This window comes from Astatotilapia calliptera, chromosome 17, assembly GCF_964374335.1.
Source record: "Astatotilapia calliptera chromosome 17, fAstCal68.1, whole genome shotgun sequence".
Lineage (NCBI taxonomy): Eukaryota > Metazoa > Chordata > Actinopteri > Cichliformes > Cichlidae > Astatotilapia > Astatotilapia calliptera.
Window position 1 is genome coordinate 19,107,550 of NC_137438.1, and position 21,865 is coordinate 19,129,414.

General features: G+C 43.3%; 2 protein-coding genes across 9 annotated transcripts; one reads left to right on the forward strand and one right to left on the reverse strand.

Annotated features, from left to right (window-relative positions):
- Positions 1–663: 663 nt before the first annotated feature.
- Positions 664–10,489, forward strand: dmtf1 (cyclin D binding myb-like transcription factor 1). 2 transcript variants are annotated; one of them, XM_026146039.2, is made up of 17 exons: positions 664–782; positions 2,655–2,770; positions 3,707–3,841; positions 5,785–5,870; positions 6,093–6,204; positions 6,720–6,796; positions 6,879–7,036; positions 7,118–7,150; positions 7,237–7,346; positions 7,431–7,659; positions 7,737–7,888; positions 8,051–8,236; positions 8,507–8,589; positions 8,662–8,820; positions 8,889–9,110; positions 9,436–9,541; positions 9,998–10,489. In XM_026146039.2, the coding sequence occupies exons 2-17, from the start codon at positions 2,662–2,664 to the stop codon at positions 10,030–10,032; spliced, it is 1,992 nt and encodes a 663-aa protein (XP_026001824.1). In that variant the 5' UTR covers positions 664–782; positions 2,655–2,661; the 3' UTR covers positions 10,033–10,489. The 2 variants fall into 2 exon arrangements, with proteins under 2 accessions (XP_026001824.1, XP_080148160.1); XM_080292034.1 differs by lacking the exon at positions 664–782 and adding an exon at positions 789–1,005.
- Positions 9,230–19,273, reverse strand: tmem243b (transmembrane protein 243, mitochondrial b). Of its 7 annotated transcripts, none has more exons than XM_026146050.2 (6): positions 17,842–17,984; positions 17,197–17,293; positions 14,289–14,462; positions 14,012–14,062; positions 12,840–12,944; positions 9,230–12,756 (listed from the first exon to the last, which is right to left on the reverse strand). In XM_026146050.2, exons 3-6 carry the CDS (start codon positions 14,364–14,366, stop codon positions 12,637–12,639), a joined length of 354 nt encoding a protein of 117 aa, XP_026001835.1. In that variant the 5' UTR covers positions 14,367–14,462; positions 17,197–17,293; positions 17,842–17,984; the 3' UTR covers positions 9,230–12,636. The 7 variants fall into 7 exon arrangements, with proteins under 7 accessions (XP_026001835.1, XP_026001830.1, XP_080148175.1 ...); XM_026146045.2 differs by having other exon boundaries at positions 14,289–14,560; positions 17,842–17,983; XM_080292049.1 differs by lacking the exons at positions 17,197–17,293; positions 17,842–17,984 and adding an exon at positions 19,167–19,273 and having other exon boundaries at positions 14,289–14,560.
- Positions 19,274–21,865: the final 2,592 nt, after the last annotated feature.

Here is a 21,865-nt window from a genome sequence, read left to right on the forward strand (position 1 = left end):
CTTCCAAAAGAAAATACAATTTAATTTTGCAGTATTGTACCTAGGTAAGTTAGAGTCTTAAACTATGTAAAGCGGATCAATATTTGTTCAGTGTGCTGTTGGTAGCTTCCAAAAAGGCCATAACCCGTTGTTGGCTTAATGAGGATACTCCTACTATAAATGAGTGGACTGACGTGATATATACTATTTTTGTTATGGAAAGAATAACTTTTAGGCTAAAGTTGCAGGCGGACTCATTTGACGAATACTGCTCGAAATGGTTGAACTATGTACAAAATGGGAGGCCCGATTTTGTATAATCTCGTTGTATTTTGTGGTTTGTTTGTTTTTGTCTTGTTCCCCCCCGCCCAACACACACACTGTGATTAAGTTGTATTGTTGTACATGTTGTATAAATAAGAAAACCAATAAAACACAAATGAGAAAAAAAAACTTGTTAAATTAAAAAAAACAACAACAACTCATCACACATTTGCCAGAGAAAAATGCAAAATTCACGAGGGGAAAGACAACCTCATATTTTTTACTCTTACAACTTTCAGTTTTATTGATTTGTTACATGTTTTAATCAAACAAAAATGTGTTTTCCTTTTTACCTTTTTATGGCGCTTCAGTCGTAGATGTCGTTTATTAAAAACCATGAAATATAATTAACATAGGCATGAACAATTTACGGATACTGTACGGACCTGGCAGCCCGCTGGCCTTCGCGCAGCCGAGCCTCCATCCTGGCACTTACCTTCATCCTGGTAACTTGCAAGTTCCCGGACTAAAAACAGGAAGTAAGTAGCCAAATCAAAAGTAAAATTCACCGTCTGTTTGGTAGTCGAAGCCAGTGAGAGGTGCGGAGAAAACTCGGAGCCATAAAAACTGCACCAAAGCCGAGAATAAAGCGCAAAAACAGTGTCAAACTGCACAGACGCCATAAGCTGCAGCTTGTCGACTAACATGGCGCCGGAGAGTTTTCGTCTTTCATTCAGCTGCTTAGCTTTCAGCAGGCTAACGGTTAGCATGGAGTCAGCGTCACTGAGTGTTGGGAATGCCGGTCTTTGTTCGTATCACATTACAGCTTATGCGTTAGAACAGCGCTGGTCTCTTTTCTAATATTCATGTAAGCGTACCATTAAAGATGCGTTAGTCTGCGCAGAATCGATCTTTTCATCAGTGTAAATAACGATGCACAGCAGCGTCCGCCAAACTCCGTTTAAAAACCTCCAAATTTGATAGAGTTTTGATAATTAAATGCCAGTAAACATATCATTGATCGTAAATTGAAGGAAAACATTAAAGACTTAAATTCTGTGAACTCGCTGTCAAAGAAATGCGGAATATTTGAAAATAATTTACACCTTTCTTTGTTTGTTATATTTCCCCTCAAAACAGTGGGGGGCGGCAGCGAGCAGGGTAGAATTATTACATTTTATAAATCACGTAAAAAATGATAGGTACTCCCCTGAATTTACCGGCCGCATCTGATAATAACAAATGTTATTATACTTTATTGTTGGGGAAAAGAACTGTCTGTGAGCATTCAATTTTTCTTTTAATCCTTCTGTTTTTCAAAGCAGCTTGGCGTGTACACAATAAAAGTAACACATGTTAACTTGTATGGTTTACAGTATTTATTGTCTTCATAAACCGGTGTAAGATCACATGCATCACACATCTACAGTGACACTGCTGGAACTGAGTCACAGTGATGGCGCTTAGCTTAAAGTGTCAGATTTCAGAAGGGAGTTCTGACTGTGATTTTTAGTTTAGTTGCCTATCAGCTCTTTTTCATTATAAAAAACATCTGCTAAAACATTTGATACTTTCATTTTTGCAAACTCAGCATCATAACATGTCTTAAAAATTACAAAAGCAACACTTCTATACCTCACCTAAAATTAATAAATGATGTTTTATTTACCGTGTTGTGCTTCTTTTTATTAAGAGGGTGCTAACTGTGCCATGTGCATTGTTTTTATTATTATTATTATTATTGTTGTTGTTATTATTTTATCACTGTCAGTGAAATTTGAGTTTTAGGCAGTTAGTGTGATTTTTTTTCTATATATAATATATGTACATATTTAAAAAATATAATTATGTGATCAATCACCCAAATGACCCATTTGGAGCTAGAAAAACCCTGATGGTTGGACAGAAAAATGACTCACTTGGAAAGTGACATTTTATTACTATTTTTTTAAAGAAGCAAATAATTAACAAGCTTAATCAGGACTGAGATTAGTCATTAGTCAGATCTAGTGTGTAGAAATCTTGATTTTCCCATCTTCAGGCACCCACAGAGTCGAAATCCGTCCCAGTCCTTGCAGATCTTTGCTGTAAATAGTTTTTCTTATGAAGGTTTCTAACTGATTGAGGTGACCCTGAGGTGTTTGATGCCAAAATAACAGCCGGTTGAACCCTGTAAATACCAAAGAAGCTGCTTCAGCACTTCTTCTATTATATCATTGAGTATAGCAGACGCTGATCGAGAAAAAAGAGAGAATAATCCTATATAGGGCGCCTCTAACCTACAAGCCGCTTTGCAGCCTACTATGAACACACCAAATTGTGATAATTTGGTGTGTTCGTAGAGAAATTAGTACCTGAGAACACCTGTGGCTGTGAAATCGCTCTGAGTTCGTCTTTGTGTCTCTCTGCAGCTGCAGGATGAGTTTAGCAGCAGAGGACGACGACGCCGGCGCTTTAGAAAACGTCAAATCTGTCACGCTCACTCAGGACAGTGATGGAAGCATCATACTGCACTGTCCTCCCTCTGGTGGGTCCACACACACACACACACACACACACACACACACACACACACACACACACACACACACACACAAAAATCCCATCAGTAACTAATCAGTACACTTAAAGTATGTTCAGGGTTTTTAATTTTAACATTCTGTGTGGTGATTTTGATTAAATTAAAACACTTTTGTTTTTTTAATTGTCACATTTATTTATTTACTTTTTTGCTCCTGTGGGTTTGTTTCTCTTACACTGCACCTGAGTGGAAACAGAACAGCCAGGGTTCAAATTTGTGATGTTTTCTTGTCATTTTTCCTATAAATTTGAGCGTTTTCCTCATATTTTTCAGTTTTTAAGTTTTTTTGAATTTTTTAAATTCATGTAAATTGGTCATTTTTTCTGATAATTTGTCTTTTTTTCCTCATAAATGAATTTTTCTCCTGATAATTTTCCAAGTTTTGAAATTACCCAATTTAAAAAAAAAAAAAAGTTGTTTTTTCTAATAAATGTGACACTTCTTAAAACGTATACGTAAGAAAAACCCCAATTAATATAAAAGTGAAACTAAAAATAACAACAAAAACTTTAGATGATGTTTTTGTCAGATTAAGGCTATAGAAATAATTGTGTGTGTAATGGATTGGATTTATATAGCGCTTTTCAAGGCACCCAAAGCGCTTTACAATACCACTATTCATTCACTCTCACTGGTGGAGGCAGCTACAGTTGTAGCCACAGCTGCCCTGGGGCAGACTGACAGAAGCGAGGCTGCCATATCGCGCCATCGGCCCCTCTGGCCAACACCAGTAGGCAAGTAGGGTAAAGTGTCTTGCCCAGGGACACAACGACCAGGACAGAGAGCCCAGGGATCGAACCGGCGACCTTCCGGTTACAGATGCGATTCCCAACCCCCTGAGCCACGGTCGCCCTGTGTGTGTGTGTGTGTGTGTGTGTGCAGACGAGGACTCGGAGCCACTCCAGAAGAAGCTGCGACTCTCCACACACGAGCAGGAAAACTCGGACACGCCTCAGTTCTCCGTCGTCACGTTGCCAGGTCAGACGAGCTCTGGACCGTTCCCCGTTCATGACTACAGTGAGTCACACTGAAATCACCTCACACGGTTGCTGCTAACAGCTGCTGCAGCTGCATCCTGATCACAGGGTTTTTATTTACTCAAACTCTAAATTTACTCAAATCCAGCAAAAATAACAGAAAATACAAGTGAGGTAACTCAGATTGTTCAGATCCTGGTCTCCTTAGCCAGAAAGTACAGTGGGGCAAAAAAGTATTTAGTCAGCCACCGATTGTGCAAGTTCCCCCACTTAAAATGATGACAGAGGTCAGTAATTTGCACCAGAGGTACACTTCAACTGTGAGAGACAGAATGTGAAAAAAAAATCCATGAATCCACATGGTAGGATTTGTAAAGAATTTATTCGTAAATTAGGGTGGAAAATAAGTATTTGGTCACCTCAAACAAGGAAAATCTCTGGCTCTCACAGACCTGTAACGTCTTCTGTAAGAAGCTTTTCTGTCCCCCACTTGTTACCTGTATGAATGGCACCTGTTTGAACTCATCATCTGTATAAAAGACACCTGTCCACAGCCTCAAACAGTCAGACTCCAAACTCCGCCATGGCCAAGACCAAAGAGCCTTCGAAGGACACCAGGAAAAGTATTGTAGACCTGCACCAGACTGGGAAGAGTGAATCTACAATAGGCAAGCAGCTTGGTGTGAAAAAATCAACTGTGGGCGCAATCATCAGAAAATGGGAGACATACAAGACCACTGATAATCTCCCTTGATCTGGGGCTCCACACAAGATCTGATCCCGTGGGGTCAAAATGATCATGAGAACGGTGAGCAAAGATCCCAGAACCACACGGGGGGACCTGGTGAATGACCTGCAGAGAGCTGGGACCAAAGTAACAAAGGTCACCATCAGTAACACACTACAACGGCAGGGAATCAAATCCCGCAGTGCCAGACGTGTTCCGCTGCTGAAGCCAGTGCATGTCCAGGCCCGTCTGAAGTTTGCCAGAGAGCACATGGATGATACAGCAGAGGATTGGGAGAATGTCATGTGGTCAGATGAAACCAAAGTAGAACTTTTTGGTATAAACTCAACTCGTCGTGTTTGGAGGAAGAAGAATACTGAGTTGCATCCCAAGAACACCATACCTACTGTGAAGCATGGGGGTGGAAACATCATGCTATGGGGCTGTTTTTCTGCCAAGGGGACAGGACGACTGATCCGTGTTAAGGACAGAATGAATGGGGCCATGTATCGTGAGATTTTGAGCCAAAACCTCCTTCCATCAGTGAGAACTTTGAAGATGAAACGAGGCTGGGTCTTCCAACATGACAATGATCCAAAACACACCGCCCGGGCAACAAATGAGTGGCTCCGTAAGAAGCATTTGAAAGTCCTGGAGTGGCCTAGCCAGTCTCCAGACCTCAACCCCATAGAAAATCTGTGGCGGGAGTTGAAAGTCCGTGTTGCTCGGCGACAGCCCCAAAACATCACTGCTCTCGAGAAGATCTGCATGGAGGAATGGGCCAAAATACCAGCTACTGTGTGTGCAAACCTGGTAAAGACCTATAGTAAACGTTTGACCTCTGTTATTGCCAACAAAGGTTATGTTACAAAGTATTGAGTTGTATTTTTGTTATTGACCAAATACTTATTTTCCACCCTGATTTACGAATAAATTCTTTACAAATCCTACCATGTGGATTCATGGATTTTTTTTTTCACATTCTGTCTCTCACAGTTGAAGTGTACCTCTGGTGCAAATTACTGACCTCTGTCATCATTTTAAGTGGGGGAACTTGCACAATCGGTGGCTGACTAAATACTTTTTTGCCCCACTGTACCTGCTGGTGACGTCATCATCCTCATGCTGGTTTATGGTGTTTGCTGTTAATGTCTGCATTAAATGGCACAAATAAAGCTTCAGATATGTGAAGTTGTTTGGGTTTCTGGCGGGATAATAAGGTTCGAGGGTAAAAGATTTTCCGTGTCGTTTCTCAGTGTCGGACACTCAGGCGGAGACCTTTGAGGTGACGATGACGCCCACGGCGGACGAGCTCTCTGAGGACAGCGTCACTCAGATTCAGGTGGTGCTCAGGCTCCTTTTTTCTTATTCTAAGCGTTCTGTGTTTGCTCTGTGTAGTTTCCTGTAAGGATGAGCCACCAGTTAAAAGTGAGCTGTTTCTGCTTTAATAAAAACAAAGTGACGGAAAACAAAAAGGAGTTTTATTTATATGAAATGGATTAAATGTAAGAGAACGGGGTGTGACTGAACAGAGGTTTTCATTTTGATCACTTTGTGTTTGCAGATCCTACAGGAAGATGAAGACTCCCTCTCAGCCAATCAGAAGACGGAGGTGTCGCCTGTCAGTCAGGCCTGGTTCACAACTAAAGAAGACAAAGACACGCTGGCTAATAAAGGTACCAACGAGGCCAGAACCTCTGTAGCAGACAGTGAATGCAGCTCACTGAGAGGCTTAGAGAAAACAGCACGGCCCAAAAGAAGTCCGACTGTTTGGAAGTCTGTGTGAAAATGAGCTCAGTGAACTCTTTCCTGATGACTTCATGGTGTCAGACTCTAGTTTAGAGTCCTGTTGAAGACAGCATGATGTTTATTTAGGACTCCTACTGCACACCTCGTAGTCCGCCTCGATGGATGTTGGAGTCCGTTAGCAGCAGCAAAGTACACAATAAAAAGTTCTAATAAAGCCAAACTTAACAAAGGGAAAAAAAAGTCTGGTTAAAAGCTGATTTTTCTTCTCCTTTTTGACTTTAAATGAAACCAGAATGTATAAAATAAACATAATTTTTTACTCAAACCAGCGACTGGAACCATGAACTCCTCAGGAAAGACTTTCATATGGCTGGAGTCCAGACGAGTCACCCCCTGCTGTTCATTAGAAACAATGCAGGTTTTCATGTCTCTTCCTTTTCAGGTCATAAGTGGAAACAGGGCATGTGGTCTAAAGAGGAGATCGACATCCTCATGAGGAACATCGACCAGTACGTGAAGGTACGTGGGGTTGGTCCCTGACATAATTTCTGCCTCTGTGACGTCTGATGACGTTAAACTGTTCTTGTGGCCACGATCTCAGGGCCGCGGCATCGAGGACCCGGCAGAGATCATCTTTGAGATGTCCAAAGAGGAGAGGAAGGACTTCTACCGCTCCGTGGCGTTGGGATTGAACAGGCCGCTGTTTGCCGTCTACAGACGAGTCCTCCGGATGTACGACAACCGCAACCATGTCGGCAAGTGAGTGCACAGAGAAAAGATGGTGTAAGAAAGGCAGTGCAAGTTTGTTGGTTTTTGTTTAAGGAGTGGTTTGTGTCTTAGGTACACTCCTGATGAGATCGAGAAGCTGAAGGCGTAAGTACAACTTTGTTTTAACGAGCGCTTGATGACGGTGTAAAATGGATTTCACACTAACCCGTGTTTATATGTGATGCGTTTAGGTTGAGGGAGAAACACGGGAACGACTGGGCGACTATCGGTGCTGCACTAGGTCGCAGTGCATCCTCTGTGAAAGATCGCTGCCGGCTGATGAAGGACACGTGCAACACAGGTACTGCACAGCAGCCGTTTGTACTTGTAGAGATATTTAAATGCTTGCTTTTATTTTAAAATTCGCTCTGTTTTTAAAAACCAGGTAAATGGAGCGAGGACGAGGAGCGACGGCTTGCCGAGGTCGTATACGAGATGGCAGGGGTGTCACCGGGGTCGGCGGTCACAGGAGGCGTGTCATGGGCGACGGTGGCTGATCGAGTCCGCACACGCTCAGAAAAGCAGTGTCGGTCTAAATGGCTGAACTACCTGAACTGGAAGCACAGTGGAGGAACTGAGTGGACGAAGGAAGATGACTTGAATCTTGTACGCAGGTACGGCGGTGTGGGCGTGCACACGTGTGTGTGAGCAAGCATAGTAAACCATGTGTAAGCTTGATACCGTGTTTCAGGATATCAGAGCTTGACGTGGATGATGAGAATGAAATTAAGTGGGAGGATCTCGCCGGCGGATGGAGCAGCGTTCGATCACCCCAGTGGCTCCGATCAAAGTGGTGGAGCATCAAGAGACAAGTGGCCAATCACAAGGACATCCCCTTCAGTGGTATGGATACACACACACACACACACACACACACACACACACACACACACACACACACACACACACACACACACACACAAATTAATACCGTCATTTATTTCCTCATGTTTCTGATTCTCTTCTTCTATTATTAAAATCTCGTGATGTGGTTTGCGTTGCTAGTCCTCCTGAAGGGCCTCCAGGAGCTCATGGCCTCCTCGCAGTCAGCATCTGTTCCGGGCAGCCCCTCCTCCCTTCAGATCCGACTCACCCGATTAGACGAGAACAGCGGCGGAGCCAGCCCCGCCCCTAGCTCTGTGGCCGCACTGCAGATTCCCTTACAGATCCCGCTGCAGATCACACACCTGGGTGAGCCTCGCACGCCTGCACTACACCACCCACATGTTCACTTCCTCTGCGTGTGCTGCTGCTGTGGCCACACTATTTTTTTTTATGGAGATACTAAACCACCATAGAAGAAGAAGAATTAGAACCAGACTACGCTGATGAATCAGAGAAGAAGGTGACTGAGGTTTACCTGTTGGACAGCGTGTAACAGGTGTGCTGCCTGCAGCTGAAGATGTTCTTGTCCTGACAGCGAGACCTCTGACTGTTGCTCTGTTTGTGTTTCTGTGTTAGCGTCAGATTCAGCGGCAGCAGCTAGCGACAGCGAGACCATCACACTGAATGCTGGAGCGCTGCAGACCTTTGAGATCCTGCCGGTAAGCACCACGAGCGCCTTTCACAATAAAACACATGAATATGAATGAATTTAAAACCTTTTCTTTGTGCAGTCGTTCCACCTGCAGCCCACCGGCACCCCGGGAACCTACTACCTCCAGACGACACCCAATCAGGGCCTTCCATTGAGCTTAGCCAATAACAGCACCGTTACCCTGACGACGAGCTCCTCGCCCTCATCTCATGAACACATTATCCTCCACAGTCTGTCGGTCAGTTTATTGCCCTGCTGAGGGTAAACGTGTGTGTGTGCGTCTTTTCACATGCTTTCCATCTCCAGGCCGACAGTCTCTGCTCCAGCGATGGCGTCATCATCCAGACTGTCACCTCTGACCCCGCCTCCTCCTCCTCTGAAGCCCTCAGCCAGCAGCAGCTGGTGGTGGAGACTGAGACCCGGGGCCAGGACGATCGTCTCGACGCCGCAAGTCTGTTGGAGGGGTCGGAGAGTGTCGCCACGGAAACTCAGGAGCCAATGACGAATGGCTTCAGTGACACAGACAAAGTAGAAGCTTCAGTTTTTCCTCACACGTTGTTTGCGTGCTTTTAATTCGAAAAGCTTTCTGTTAGTATCGTTCTGTTTTTGTTGAGAAATAAAGGGGTGGACAAAATAATAGAAGCCAGTTTTGTGGATTAAAACTTTTTTATGACCAGAATATGTAAGAATTTTAACTTAAACAAAACAAATAAATATATTTGTACAGTGAGAAAAAACAAGGGGGGAGGGTGGGGTCACAACACAACCAAGTCAGCTGTGTTGTCCTTGTACCCAGAGGGAGCACACAATGATGACTGAACAATACAACAGTGTGTGTTTGTGTGTGTGTCAGGGCCTGCGTTCCCCCCCGATGGAGGCTCCAATGGTGCATTCTGGGATAACGTCTGGGAGTGCCGTGCTGATCGTGTCTCCTCCCAACATCAGTAGCACACTAACGGGTAACACGCACACACAGTTAAAGTAGAACGTAACTGCGAATCTATGCTCTGCCTCCTGTCAGTGAAACTATGGCAACCGTGACCCACGAGGCTCAGCATCTCCTTTACTGCTCAGAGACGAGTCCCTGTGTGCTGCGTGCGCTGCTTTAAATTCACACTGTTTGATTGGGTTTTCAAGCCTTCGTGTCTTTTAAATGATGAGGTTGTGCTTTAGTGTCCACGCCGCCCAGCTGTATGGCGGGGTGGTGAAAATACCCAGGCTTCCAAATCTGATGCCCTCTACCCCTGTGGTGCACTTGGAAATTCTGATGATTAAAAATAGAAAAATAAATTAAAGAAACAAGAATTGTTTAACATGAAAAATATAGCCTGAAGTTTCTCTCCAAGTGTGTAATCAGAGTATTCATACTGCTGCACGAATTTCACCTGAGCGTCACTTCCTTTGTTTTTCATCAGATCCCATCTTGGAAAACCAGGAAGTCTCTGACTGAGTCGGACTTCCCGCTGCAGCTGTCGCTCAGGGCGACACCTCCACCCTTGGGCTTGACCCGGCATGTCAGACTGTGATACTCCCTCCTCTCCTGCTTCCCGTTTCCTCTTTAACGGATGCAAGCACTTTAAAACTAAACGGAACATTTTTGGAGTCCCTGAATGAAATGACCGCAGTGCCAAAGAGACTCTAAAGCCTGGACACTTTAATGTGAATGGACCCTTGGATCTGAAAAATCATCCTTTTTCATTTTACATGAAGTTGTTTTGTCGGGATGGTGACAATGATCAACAGAACTCAAAGGAATAGTTCAATGTTACACATTTTCCACCTGTTTTTTCATGACTTAAGTACACCTTTATTTATTTATGCTCATTTTTGAAGACTTTAAATCGTAAACTGCTGTTTTCAGCAGGAACTTATGTGAAATTTTAAAGTAAAAAAAACATAATCCTGAAGCTGTGGTCAGGTTGGCTTTTATTGCGAAAGGCTGGGCTTATTTGCCCTAAAGAGGTTTATCCTGTTCCTCTGTAACACACAGCTCTGTTTCCATTGTTTCATAGCTGGTAACGCCTGTAACACCCGCTGGATTTATCCGCAGCTGAAAATAGTCCCTCAGAGAGCATTCATTCCAACAGATGGCGCAGAGATGGGAGTGCTGCTGGTTTTGATGTTTTTTGTGAGTTTTGCTTGAACTAGTCAGAAGTCATAGCTGCCCACAGAGGCAGTGATTTCTTACGGTTGGTGTAAACATAAGCAGCCTTGCATGATTAATGCGGAATCCAGTTTATAGTCTGGTTTGGTAATTCTGGGCAAACTGGCCCTTTAAACAGGCCGGTTGGAGGATTTACTCCAAACTAATTAAGCACCAGGGTTCTTCTTGCCATTGTTCCCTGGTTGCTAATGCTGCCTCGTGCTGTGGACGTATCAGATTCTACCTGATCATCATTCAACCTACCAAACGTCGCTACTAGTTAGTTTTCTGTCTTCTTTCTGTTAGACTCAGGTTTATTATCTTTAGATGGAAAATAACCTCCCGCTCCTGTTTTTTTTTTTTTTTAAACTTTATTGAAAAGAGGATCTGAAGGCTTTTAAACCCTCGATGGTGTTTTTTGGAAAATTGGAAAACTGAAAACCTTATATGAATAACAGGTCATAAAGCAGGAGCAGCAGGAGGAATGGATGCTTGAGGACTGAATGGATCTGAAACAGCCAGATTAATAACAGTGACACAGCTTTATGGGTAAAGCCATTTACAAAGCTTTCATTCATTTCCACTGGTGCTACAGCTGGCCTGAGAGAGAAAAAGGGTAGAGAGAGAGTGTGTGTGATTTAGAAATGCTTAGTGCAAAGAATTGGCAGTCTGTGTAATTCGGCATTTAAATCCAACTTAAAATCCTCTCAGCCACATGTGGACAGTAATTATATACACGGTTATCAGAAGCCGACAGACGGAGAAAACACAGGTTTGCATATTTCCGATGTGCTGCTACAGCTGCCTGCTAACGTCTACAGTACTGAACTGCTGCTTCCCTCCATGCTCACAGCCTGCATCCAGGTTAAAGGAAAAGCCCACCTGGTTCTCACCTGAGCAGGTAACAGCAGCAGAATACATCTGAATTTGGGCTGAGGACAGAAAGCCCCCTGAATGCACCACTATGGGTTTTTATATTAGTTAATGGTAACAGACGACACACACCACCATTAGCTTCCGTTTTCTCTCCTGAGAAGGGGTGGTGGTGGCATGGCATACTATAATCCATAATTAGCAGATTCTCAGACTAACAGATAAGATGAGGTTATGGTATGACAGTGGCCTGGTCCTTTGTTCCCTTTGTGAGCTTGTCTATGTTTGAATTGTTCTGAAGAGTCCACTTTGGAAGTAGATTTAGGATAAAACATGTTTATGCCTTCATAATGTCCACAGTCTGTATATAAAAGATGGACATGGCCATTGTGACGTCTCAGGTTTGTTGGGCACCACCATGGTTCATCTCTGCTGCAGCTGTTAAAGGTTTGAACAGTGTATCAGGATAAAAATATGTTTATTTCTGTGTTTTAACAAGGGAGTCTACCGACTCACTGCTGGTGCCAGCCTCTAGTGGCCACTAGAGGAACTACAGGTTTTGTTTTTGGACACTTTCTCCCTGGGAAAAAACAGAGCGAAGCTGGTGAGTAAAGGAGCTCTCTGACATCCAGCCTGCATTCCTGCCTCCTGCTGTCCTGTTAATGGGACCTTTGATGGCGTTTTGTTGGAGTTTAATGATCAAAACTCATATCTTTAAAGAACTGCAGATCAAACGTGAGAGTGAAGGAAAGATAAATGTAAAAGACGTCAGATTTAAAGCGACTCTGAGAATCAGAGGTGGATTTTTTGTGCGTATAAACAGTCGACTGTGTGTTGTGCTCCAGCAGTTTGTCGCCTCTTACAGTACATCATCATCCCACACTGAGTCAAGTCTCTGTGCACAGTTCCCACTGGTGCTGATTCCACACCAGGTTCAAGTTTATGTAACAGTTATTATTTTGGTCATGTGACTCCTTCACGCTGGTCCTGCTCATGAAGGCTACGTGTTCCCTTGTTCCCGCTTCCTTGGCCCTGCCTTTACCTGACGTCATGGAAGTAGAGGTTGGCACATATACACAGCAGCACGATGGACGCCAGCATGAAGTAGATCAGATTCCTGAATTTGGGCTCCAGGTTGCCCTGCCGGTACCAGAATATCTGCAAGACAGAGAACAGACGTTTAAAGGCTCCCTTCTGTGACCCGGCGACCTTTGCGTGAGCATTTGGCCATGTTTGTTTACCAGCACTAACGTAGAGCTGCAGGTCAGCAGGATGCACACGGCGAAGAAGATGTTCAGCGGCCGCGGAGGCATCGTGGGAAACACAAAGGAACAGATGACAGTCACCTGCAAAACAAATGCTCGTGAATAAAAATACATGCTAGTGAACATACGTCACTCTTCTGTACGTTCTTTTGAGCACAACCCGCATGAAGCGACAGTCGCAGCCAGAGATGGTAAAGACTTCTGATAGCTGTGGTTGCTAACACTTTTGGTCGTGCAACCGTTTTGCAGTCAGCTGACATGAACTTGTCCATTCTGGTCATGCGACACAAACTGAAAGCGTTGTCCTTCAAAGTAAGGGTTTCATCTCAGAGCTCATGTTTCAAAATGTGCAACTTTTACTTTGAAGGTGAATGTTCCATTTTCTGTTTGCCCCCCACTTTTTGGGGTTTTAATGCCGTTCCACTCAGTGAGTGTTTGCAGATATGCTGATGTCTCGTGTTCAGCCTACAGGAAACCATAGACAGCTGCGATTTCACCTAGCAACACCAGGTCTGGGAACAACATTCTCCCCTCACGACCTGTTTTTAATATCACATCCAATATGGCCGATAGCTCCAGGGCGAGATGTCGCTGACCCTCGGGAAACACTTTTCTGATAAACTTACTGGCTCAGTCCCACGTTTTTAGGCACACTGAAGAAAAGATAAAAGCTGGTGAACTTTGGTTTGGTTGAAAGGAGGGTTACCTGAGGTATGCTCATTGGTTCACAGCTTGTGATTGACAAATCATTAGCCGTAAGGATATCCAGCTACCTGGTGGATAATTTAGCTGCACAAATATTAAATGATGCTGTTAACAGTTATGAAAATAATCCCAAGTTTGAGTTCCTTTATTCTACTCCTTACTCTGAGCTTCAGACAGACAGGCAAGGTCAGGCTTTGTAATTCTGTCTCAGGACACCAGCAGCATGGGTTTTAGATCAAAGAGGTCTCTGGCTGATGGACAGATGTGTTCAGGGACAAAAAAAAAGAAAAAAAAAAGATTGAGACACTGCACTGAGAGGAGAAGAGCAGCAGCTGCTAGACTGGCTGGTTTCACCTCCGCCCACTCAGGAGCGGCTTCTTCCTGTGTGCCAGAGCAGGTGTGGTGACATTTTTTTAGGTCTGTATGAACGATGCGGAACTCACCAGAACCACCACAGACGTAAATCCCCCCACTGCCGTGTTGATGATTCGATCCTGCAAGAAACAGATCAGATGAGTGCATCACCCTGAGGATTACGCACTGCTGATCAGACCTGATCATTTTCAGCTAAAGTGACTCTAATGAATTACTTCAGTACAAGCAACAGTTAATAAATATTCAGATTAATCCGCTGCTGAAAGTAGTCCTCAGCAGCTTTTGCTCTTTATACACAGCCCAGTCGCTCTCCTGCAGAAACATCAGTAATGGCTGACATCATACCCGAGCGGACGTCTCTCCAAACAGCGGTCTGTTGTCCAGGCCACTCGTGCCATACGTCCTTGTAGTGAAGTCATCCATGGCGGCGCCGGCAGTACAGCCCCGACTGATCGTTTCTCAGCAGCGCCACTTCATGGAAAAGCTGCGACAGTTCTGCTGCATACTAGCCGTGTCTTTCTGCACGCCGGGGAGAAGACGGTCAGTGTGGGCGGAGCCGTGGGGACATTATAGAGGTGTGGGCTAAAGGGACCAGGTAGGCTGCTGCTCCTCCTTCACTTTAGTGACAGAAAACAGAGACTGTTAACAAGAGGCAGCGTGGGCAGCGCTCCCTGAAAAGCATTAAATATCAGAGTGTCAAAGTTTCTCTGAGGAACGACATGATTGTCTGTCAGTAGTGGTCAGCCGCTGCCGCCAATCAAAGGATACGTCAGAAAGATTTACACTGTAGTTCCTCTTGCTTCACTTCCTCTTTGTTTAGGATAGATAACAAACCACAGCTGCTGATATCGATACAGTGAATGGTACAGAAAGAGGAAGCTCAAATCAAAACCTCACAGACTCCTTTAAAGAGCTGTGAGCTACAGCGTGTCGTTAGTCTGGCGGTTCACAGGCCGCTCAGTGAGATCATGAGCCTGTCGCTGCTTGCTCACACGCTGACCTCACTACTTTACAGTGTGACGGAAAACCGGGAGGAGAAGCAGAAAACATCGCTCTGCTTCTGCAGTGAAACTGAAACAAACACCTGCTGCTGCACAGTTCTTATGAACACCATTAATATTTCATACACAGCAGAATTCACTTTATATAGAAAACAAAGTGACAGCTGTGGCTGAGGCACAGAGAAGCCAGCCACATCTGGAAGAAGATTCCACCTGATCCCCCCAGAAGCAGCAATGCCTGTTCTCTATAACAGAAGCTTTGAAACCCCCGTGAGGGATGCAGTGATAAAAACAAAAAATAAAATAAATAAAATGGAACCTCGGGCCTCCCGACTTATAAACCCTCCTGCAGCCTCATTGCCCGTTCCATTTGATTTTCTGTTGTTATAAAAACACCAATAAGGACACATTTACCGCTAAATCTTTACACTGGTGACACAGCGGCCTCCTCCAGGCTCTCCCAGGCTGCAGATTTTCCTGTGTTGAACCTTAGTAAAGCCTTTAAAAACACTTAAAGTGTTTATTAGAGAATTCCATCTATAAAGCACGTAGCAGCTTGGCGTTTCGTGCTCGGATTTTAATTTTATCCTGTTTGTTTTTGTTATCTTTGATAACGTTACAAAAATAAAGAGTTTCATCTCAGGAGAGTTCCTGACTAAAGAAAAAACACAAATATAGTTCATGAGTGTTTAAGGATGAGCATATTAGGAAATTATTTGAACTCAGAGGTCGCAATACTTATTTATCGTATTGTTTTATTACTTGTTATTCTGTTTGTTAAAAAAACAAAAATAACAACAACTACTTATTTATTACTTCTTTTTTTTTAAAGAAATTCTGTTTCTTCATTATTTTGTTTCTTTTAGCTCCGGGACCATGTGTACATAATTTCGTTCCACCTCATGTTAACATGTGATGGAAATGACAATAAAGCTCCTTGAATCCTGGAAGAGGAGTCTGGTGTCAAAGGTCGGCGGCACCAGCGCACGTTTCTGTCACAGATTTTATCCGGTGTAGTTTCTTCAGACACCGACATCAAAGCTGGTTTTAGAAAAATGAACAAAAGCCAGATGTGGACATTAGACTGTGGTGCCCACAGTGGCTGTCCCACTGATCACTGAGTCACTCCTCTGCAGTCTGAGGGCCTTAACAGGAAATACTGGCAATGTGGAGCTAAACTTTACTAAAGCTACAAAATGTGAGCCTGCAGGGTGACGACATCGCCACACGGGCACAGATGCATCCTCTCAGCAGATTCAAGCACCACTTTCATAAAGGCGGCTGCAGACATTTCTTCTTTTCTGGGTGAGAAGGCGGCAGGAAAGGAAATAAAACCCTCAGCAGAGCTTTCTCAGCAGAAAAAACAAGAGTGCAAAACAACAGCTCTTTTATCACCGAGCGTACGGTCGGCCCAAGGCGACATTCCTCCTAAGCCTTGTGATTCACTAGGCCGCTTAACAAGAAACCCTGAGTCTGAACAGAGGCACCGAAAAACAAAAATGACACCCCGATAAATCCAGATAAAGGAAGAATACAAACACAGCAGCTTCATACCAACACAAATCAGAGGAAGATATCGAAATCTGCACTTTAAAACACATGAAGACACACCAGGACTGATACAGGCAAAACTAAGGAGGAGAGAGAGGTTGTGTAGTCATAAAGCAGTGGTCATTCTCAGAGTACAGCGAGAATTTGCCAGGAAAAAGCATAAGGCTATAACATCAGATTTATGAGCAGAAAAACTGTAAAATCTTTGTCAAATGTGTGCTGCTTTAATATGTACGATTTTCTCACAAACCTCTGACTTTAGAAAGTTTTTAAACTCATCAAACATGATTAAAACTGATTTTTAAACTCTATTCCACTGTAAACGCCACGTTTCTGAGATCACTTGTGTCGATCTCAGACAAAATGTGGCGCGACAGTTGAGTGCGCCTGCGTTTTCACGGTACAAACACACGGGTGTTATCTGATGTCCTTTCTTTGCTTGTGTCGTGCACACTTCAATCATCCCGCTCTTGTGCAACTGTGGCACCAGCAGAAAGGTTCCAAGGAGCACTCTCGATAGGAACCACGTTCCCACAGCTGTGATCGATCAGCTTTAACCTGGACAAATGTTTGTAGAGTGCTACACGTTTTACAGAGCTCAGAGCTTAATAAATTAAACAGTGTGTTACTGTAATGAAAAAAGCATTAAGCACAAACAGCCTGACAGCGAAGTCCCATGTGATGAAGGTTTGATTATTTACCTCTGAAATGTTAGCAGGACCACAGTTTTGGTCAAAAACGTCTCTCTTGTCAGTAATGGTTGGTTTCAAGTTACAGGGACATAAAACCACAGACAAGCTGCATAAAAATAAAAACACGGGGAATTACTGAAAATAACTTGTTAGTAATTATTATTGTTTCAGTAAATACCAATTTCCAGAAATCTCAAAGTCTTTAGCATTGAACTGTCCTCCAACACAGAGAAATTAAAGAGCTTTAATCTGCTTTGAAAACATAGTCTGACTCAAATTGATGCTGTGCACTCTGCGGGCTCAGTATATAGCTTATCGTGTCTGTAATCGCTCAAGTTCACTCAAAACAGCTCAGTAGCTTCACCTGAGGGTTAACGACCATATGTTAGCACTACGAGGAGAAAACGCTGGAGAAGAGCTCGTATCTTAGCCATTAATATTATTAAGCATGCATAGAAATGGAAAGAAGACGGTAACCTTAAAGCTGCCTTCAGTAGTGTAAGCTAACCTGAGATTTACCCGTGATAGGGCCAGCACCGAAGCGGGTGATCTGAGCTAAGCTAACTCCAAACAACTGCTCCCCGGCTGCTCGAGAAGTGCCCACAAATTTACCAAAAAATCTTCCTCTAATCTAAATCTTCCAGTGAAACATACCTGCCTCCCACTTCTGTGTTGACTCTACTGGAATCAACTTCAGAGCGATCAGGGTCACAGTTAAAGGGAATTAAAGCCCGGCAGGACCGCATCGAGCTGTTATCACAGCCGATCTGTAAGATAGCCATTCCACTTCCTGTCGGTCCCACTGTACTCAAAATGGCTGCACTTCACCCTGGAGCGCAACAGGGGGCGCTCCTCAGTGAGCAGGAGTGAGTGTAGATACACGGCTAAAATAGTTACTTAGACTTGCTTATAGCTTTAAAAGGTCACATTTTATTGTATTATTCGCTAACACCGTATTTATTCTGCGTCTGAATTGAAATAAAACGGCACTACGTTTTAGTTTTTCACGCTGTGAAACAAATTTACCTATTCTGCCAATACTTGCTGAGTTGCCTGGTAAGGTATTTACGACAGTAGGCAACTCTTGATGGCACATATTTATGGACGATAAACATGCGTACATAAAACATAGTGGAAACGTTTAAGTGTTCGGAATATTTAGTTGACTGAGATGAGTGAACGTAATGGTACAAAGAGGTAGCTGCTACAAATTCTCTGATGCTGCCGCCTTCTTGCCTGAAATCAAAATGGCAGCTGCCGTAAAGTTGCTAATGGTGCTGTGACGTCCCTAATAAGCACAGAAATACTTTTTTAACTGCACTTGAAATCTGTGAAAAATTAAAGTAGAATGATGTTTGTCATTGTAAAAACATATTTGTTTAAAAATACGATGAAAATTTTTAGAAGATAATTGTAACAAGGCAACATTTACATTTTTGTGTCGCCGTCCATTGCGGACTAGCTCACGAGCGCCCTCTAAGAGACAGCAAACACAAAATGTCGGGAGTTCCAGTTTCCATTAAAAGCTCTCTGCTGTTAAAGGCGAGTGGAATTATTGTTGGGCCGACGCTTAGGCCGAACTCCATAAAAACCAACAAAACAAACAAACACACAAACAAAACTGGCCGTTTATAACCAAAAGCGCCGTGTCTAAAAAAAAGTAAGAGTAATGTAACAGTGGCCACTAATAGGCACGCTATTTTAACAAATTGTTTTTTAAATTAAGTTTTTTGCAGTTTAACCTGGTAAATATATTATTTTATACAAAACATTTCTTTAAAAAAAACAACGATTTCAGGTAAACAAAAACGATTTTTTAAAAATTGGATATTTAAAAGCAAAATTTTCCCGTAATAATTTCAGCACCCTGCTAAGTTAAATCACTCAAACTCTGAATGGAATTCGGTGTGAAGAATAAAAGACTTCTGTCATAGCAACTTAAAGCAGTCCTGTAATATGAGTAATGGTATTTCACTCACCTCCTGCCTGTAGCAAGGCCGGATCAACTTTCTTTAATTACAAGTTAATAAGCATAAACACACTCCAGGGGCAGCTAAATAATCACTGGGTTTGATTTGAGGTGGGAAGCCTGAGATCTGAGAAGCAGTGGGCCCATACATAATCTCACCCCTCATGTTAGCATCACATGAGGGCAGTGTGACAAGCCCTGAGATTAACCCCAGCAAAACAGACCCAAAGAAAGAGAAACTCATGCTTGCTTGAAATCTGTTCTAGAAAATAAATTCCTGCAATGACGTAGGCTAACTGAAGCATTTTCTCAGAATACAACTTCACTTCAAGATAACGTGACTCACTTTCGGGCCTTGAGTCTAACTTCTTACACAAGCATTATTATCTATAAACCATCAGTAAAACTGATTGTTTGATAATTAAATCGGTTTTTCTAACTACTGTCTAACTCTCGTGGAAATAAAAACCCTATTATTTTCATATTATATCAGCTCAGGTGGTTTACAGGGTTAGAAAACTGTGTGCTCAGTGCTGAATTAATTCATCTGTTAAAGAATATATATATATATATATATATATGATTGAATTACTAAAATATCTGATCTGTATTCTTTGGTGCTCCGTTTTTCCAGATTTGCAGTCAGCAAAGCCCATACAAACAGATCTCCCCGCTAGTTATCGGATTTTGCTGGAAGTAAGTCATGTCGATTTAATACCTACAAGCAGGATTTTAAATACTGTATTTTGTAAATTTAAGTTTGTATTATTTATGTAAGTGTGTATGTATGTATATACTAATGCTATAAAAAATATTCTGTTGGACTTTCTTGAAAACTGGTATCGGCTTAACAAAGTGGTTAAATATCATTTTAGTTCTTTTTAGATTTTATTAAAAAGTAGCTCCTTAGATACTGCAGAAGATGTTAAACGTATCATTCTGTTCCTCCGGTAATCGGCATTGAAATAATCCCAAAAGCTCCATTTTATTTTAAAAATATTTTAAATAATTTAAAACCCTTTGCCTCTCGGTCGTAGCTGGGATAGCCCCCCAAACTATTACATTTTTCTTTTTGTATTACATGTAAGTACGGAAGAGGATTAGGCCACCGGGGAAAAAAGTGGCCATATTGTTTTGTTCCTGCAGCATCTGGACTCCCCAGGAACCTACGCCAGGATCCTGTTTGTGGACTTCAGCTCTGCCTTCAACACCATCCTTCCAGACCATCTCCGAGGCAAGCTTTCCCAGATGAATGTGCCTGATCCCATCTGCCGGTGGATCACTGACTTCCTGACGGACAGGAAGCAGCATGTGAGGCTGGGAAAGAATGTCTCGGACTCCCGGACCATCAGCACCGGCTCCCCTCAGGGCTGTGTTCTTTCTCCTCTGCTCTTCTCCCTGTACACCAACTGCTGCACCTCCACCCACCAGTCTGTCAAGCTAATCAAGTTTGCAGATGACACCACCGTTATTGGACTCATCTCGGACAGGGATGAGTCTGCCTACAGGAGGGAGGTTGAACGTCTGGTGTCCTGGTGCAGCCACAACAACCTGGTGCTGAATGCCCAGAAGTCAGTGGAGATTATTGTGGACTTCAGGCAGCACACAGCCCCACTCCCCCCCATCATCCTGACTGACACCCCCATCACCTCTGTGGACTCATTCCGCTTCCTGGGTACCACCATCACCCAGGACCTGAAGTGGGAGCCCACCATCACCTCCGTCATCAAGAAAGCCCAGCAGAGGATGTACTTCCTGAGGCAGCTGAAGAAATTCAACCTGCCAACACGGACGATGATGCAATTCTACACTGCAATCATCGAGTCCATCCTCACCTCCTCCATCACCGTGTAGTACGCTGGAGCCACTATCAGGGACAAACAGAGACTGCAGCGTGTTGTGCGCTCTGCTGAGAAGGTGATTGGCTGCAGACTCCCATCTTTGCAGGACCTGTACACCTCCAGGACATTGCGGCGTGCAGCTCGGATCTCAGCTGACCCTTCTCACCCTGGACACAGTCTGTTTGACCTGCTCCCCTCAGGCAGGAGGCTCCGGTCCATTCGCACCAGAACCTCTCGCCATAAGAACAGTTTCTTCCCCTCTGCTGTTGGACACATGAACAATAACCATATGACTGTACCCGCCACTAACACATGACCCTACGCTGTTCACTGCATCATTCCATGATTGGCACTGATCACCACCTGCACTCATGTATATATCTTTCAACGTAGCACTCTTAATTCTTATTCTCATGTATATATCTCATGTATAGCTCATGCACATATCTTTCTACGTAGCACTTTTAATTCTTATCCCTACTTTTATTTTTTCATGTCTATTTAAGTGCTATTTATGACAGCATGTTTGCACTGAAGCACCGCAGCAATTTCCTAATGTTGTAAACCTGCTCAACATTTGGCAATAAACCCCTTTCTGATTCTGATTCTGAGAATTCTGAGAAAAAACGTCATGTCCATATGTAAGCCATGCTGAAAGATCGAGACAAAAAACAACAACAAGTAAATAACAATATATAATTCATTTGCATTTAGAAAAATGTTATAATTTGGCTTTTTTAAATGGAGTTCTGCCAACAGACGCGCGACAGATACCAAAACGTTTTATTTGAAGTAAAAGATCTGTAGACGACTTTTGGACGGACCCTGCGCTTGTTGGTTACCTGGTAACCATGAATTTTCTTCTTCT

Coding starts and splice junctions, on each gene's coding strand:
- dmtf1 (XM_026146039.2), top strand. CDS start 2,662: ATGAGTTTAGCAGCAGAGGACGACGACGCCGGCGCTTTAGAAAACGTC. Junction 6,205..6,719: donor AGACACGCTGGCTAATAAAG/GTACCAACGAGG, acceptor CTTCCTTTTCAG/GTCATAAGTGGAAACAGGGC. Junction 9,111..9,435: donor GCTTCAGTGACACAGACAAA/GTAGAAGCTTCA, acceptor TGTGTGTGTCAG/GGCCTGCGTTCCCCCCCGAT.
- tmem243b (XM_080292049.1), bottom strand. CDS start 14,366: ATGGATGACTTCACTACAAGGACGTATGGCACGAGTGGCCTGGACAAC. Junction 12,945..14,011: donor TTACGTCTGTGGTGGTTCTG/GTGAGTTCCGCA, acceptor TTTGTTTTGCAG/GTGACTGTCATCTGTTCCTT. Junction 12,757..12,839: donor GCAGCTCTACGTTAGTGCTG/GTAAACAAACAT, acceptor TCTGTCTTGCAG/ATATTCTGGTACCGGCAGGG.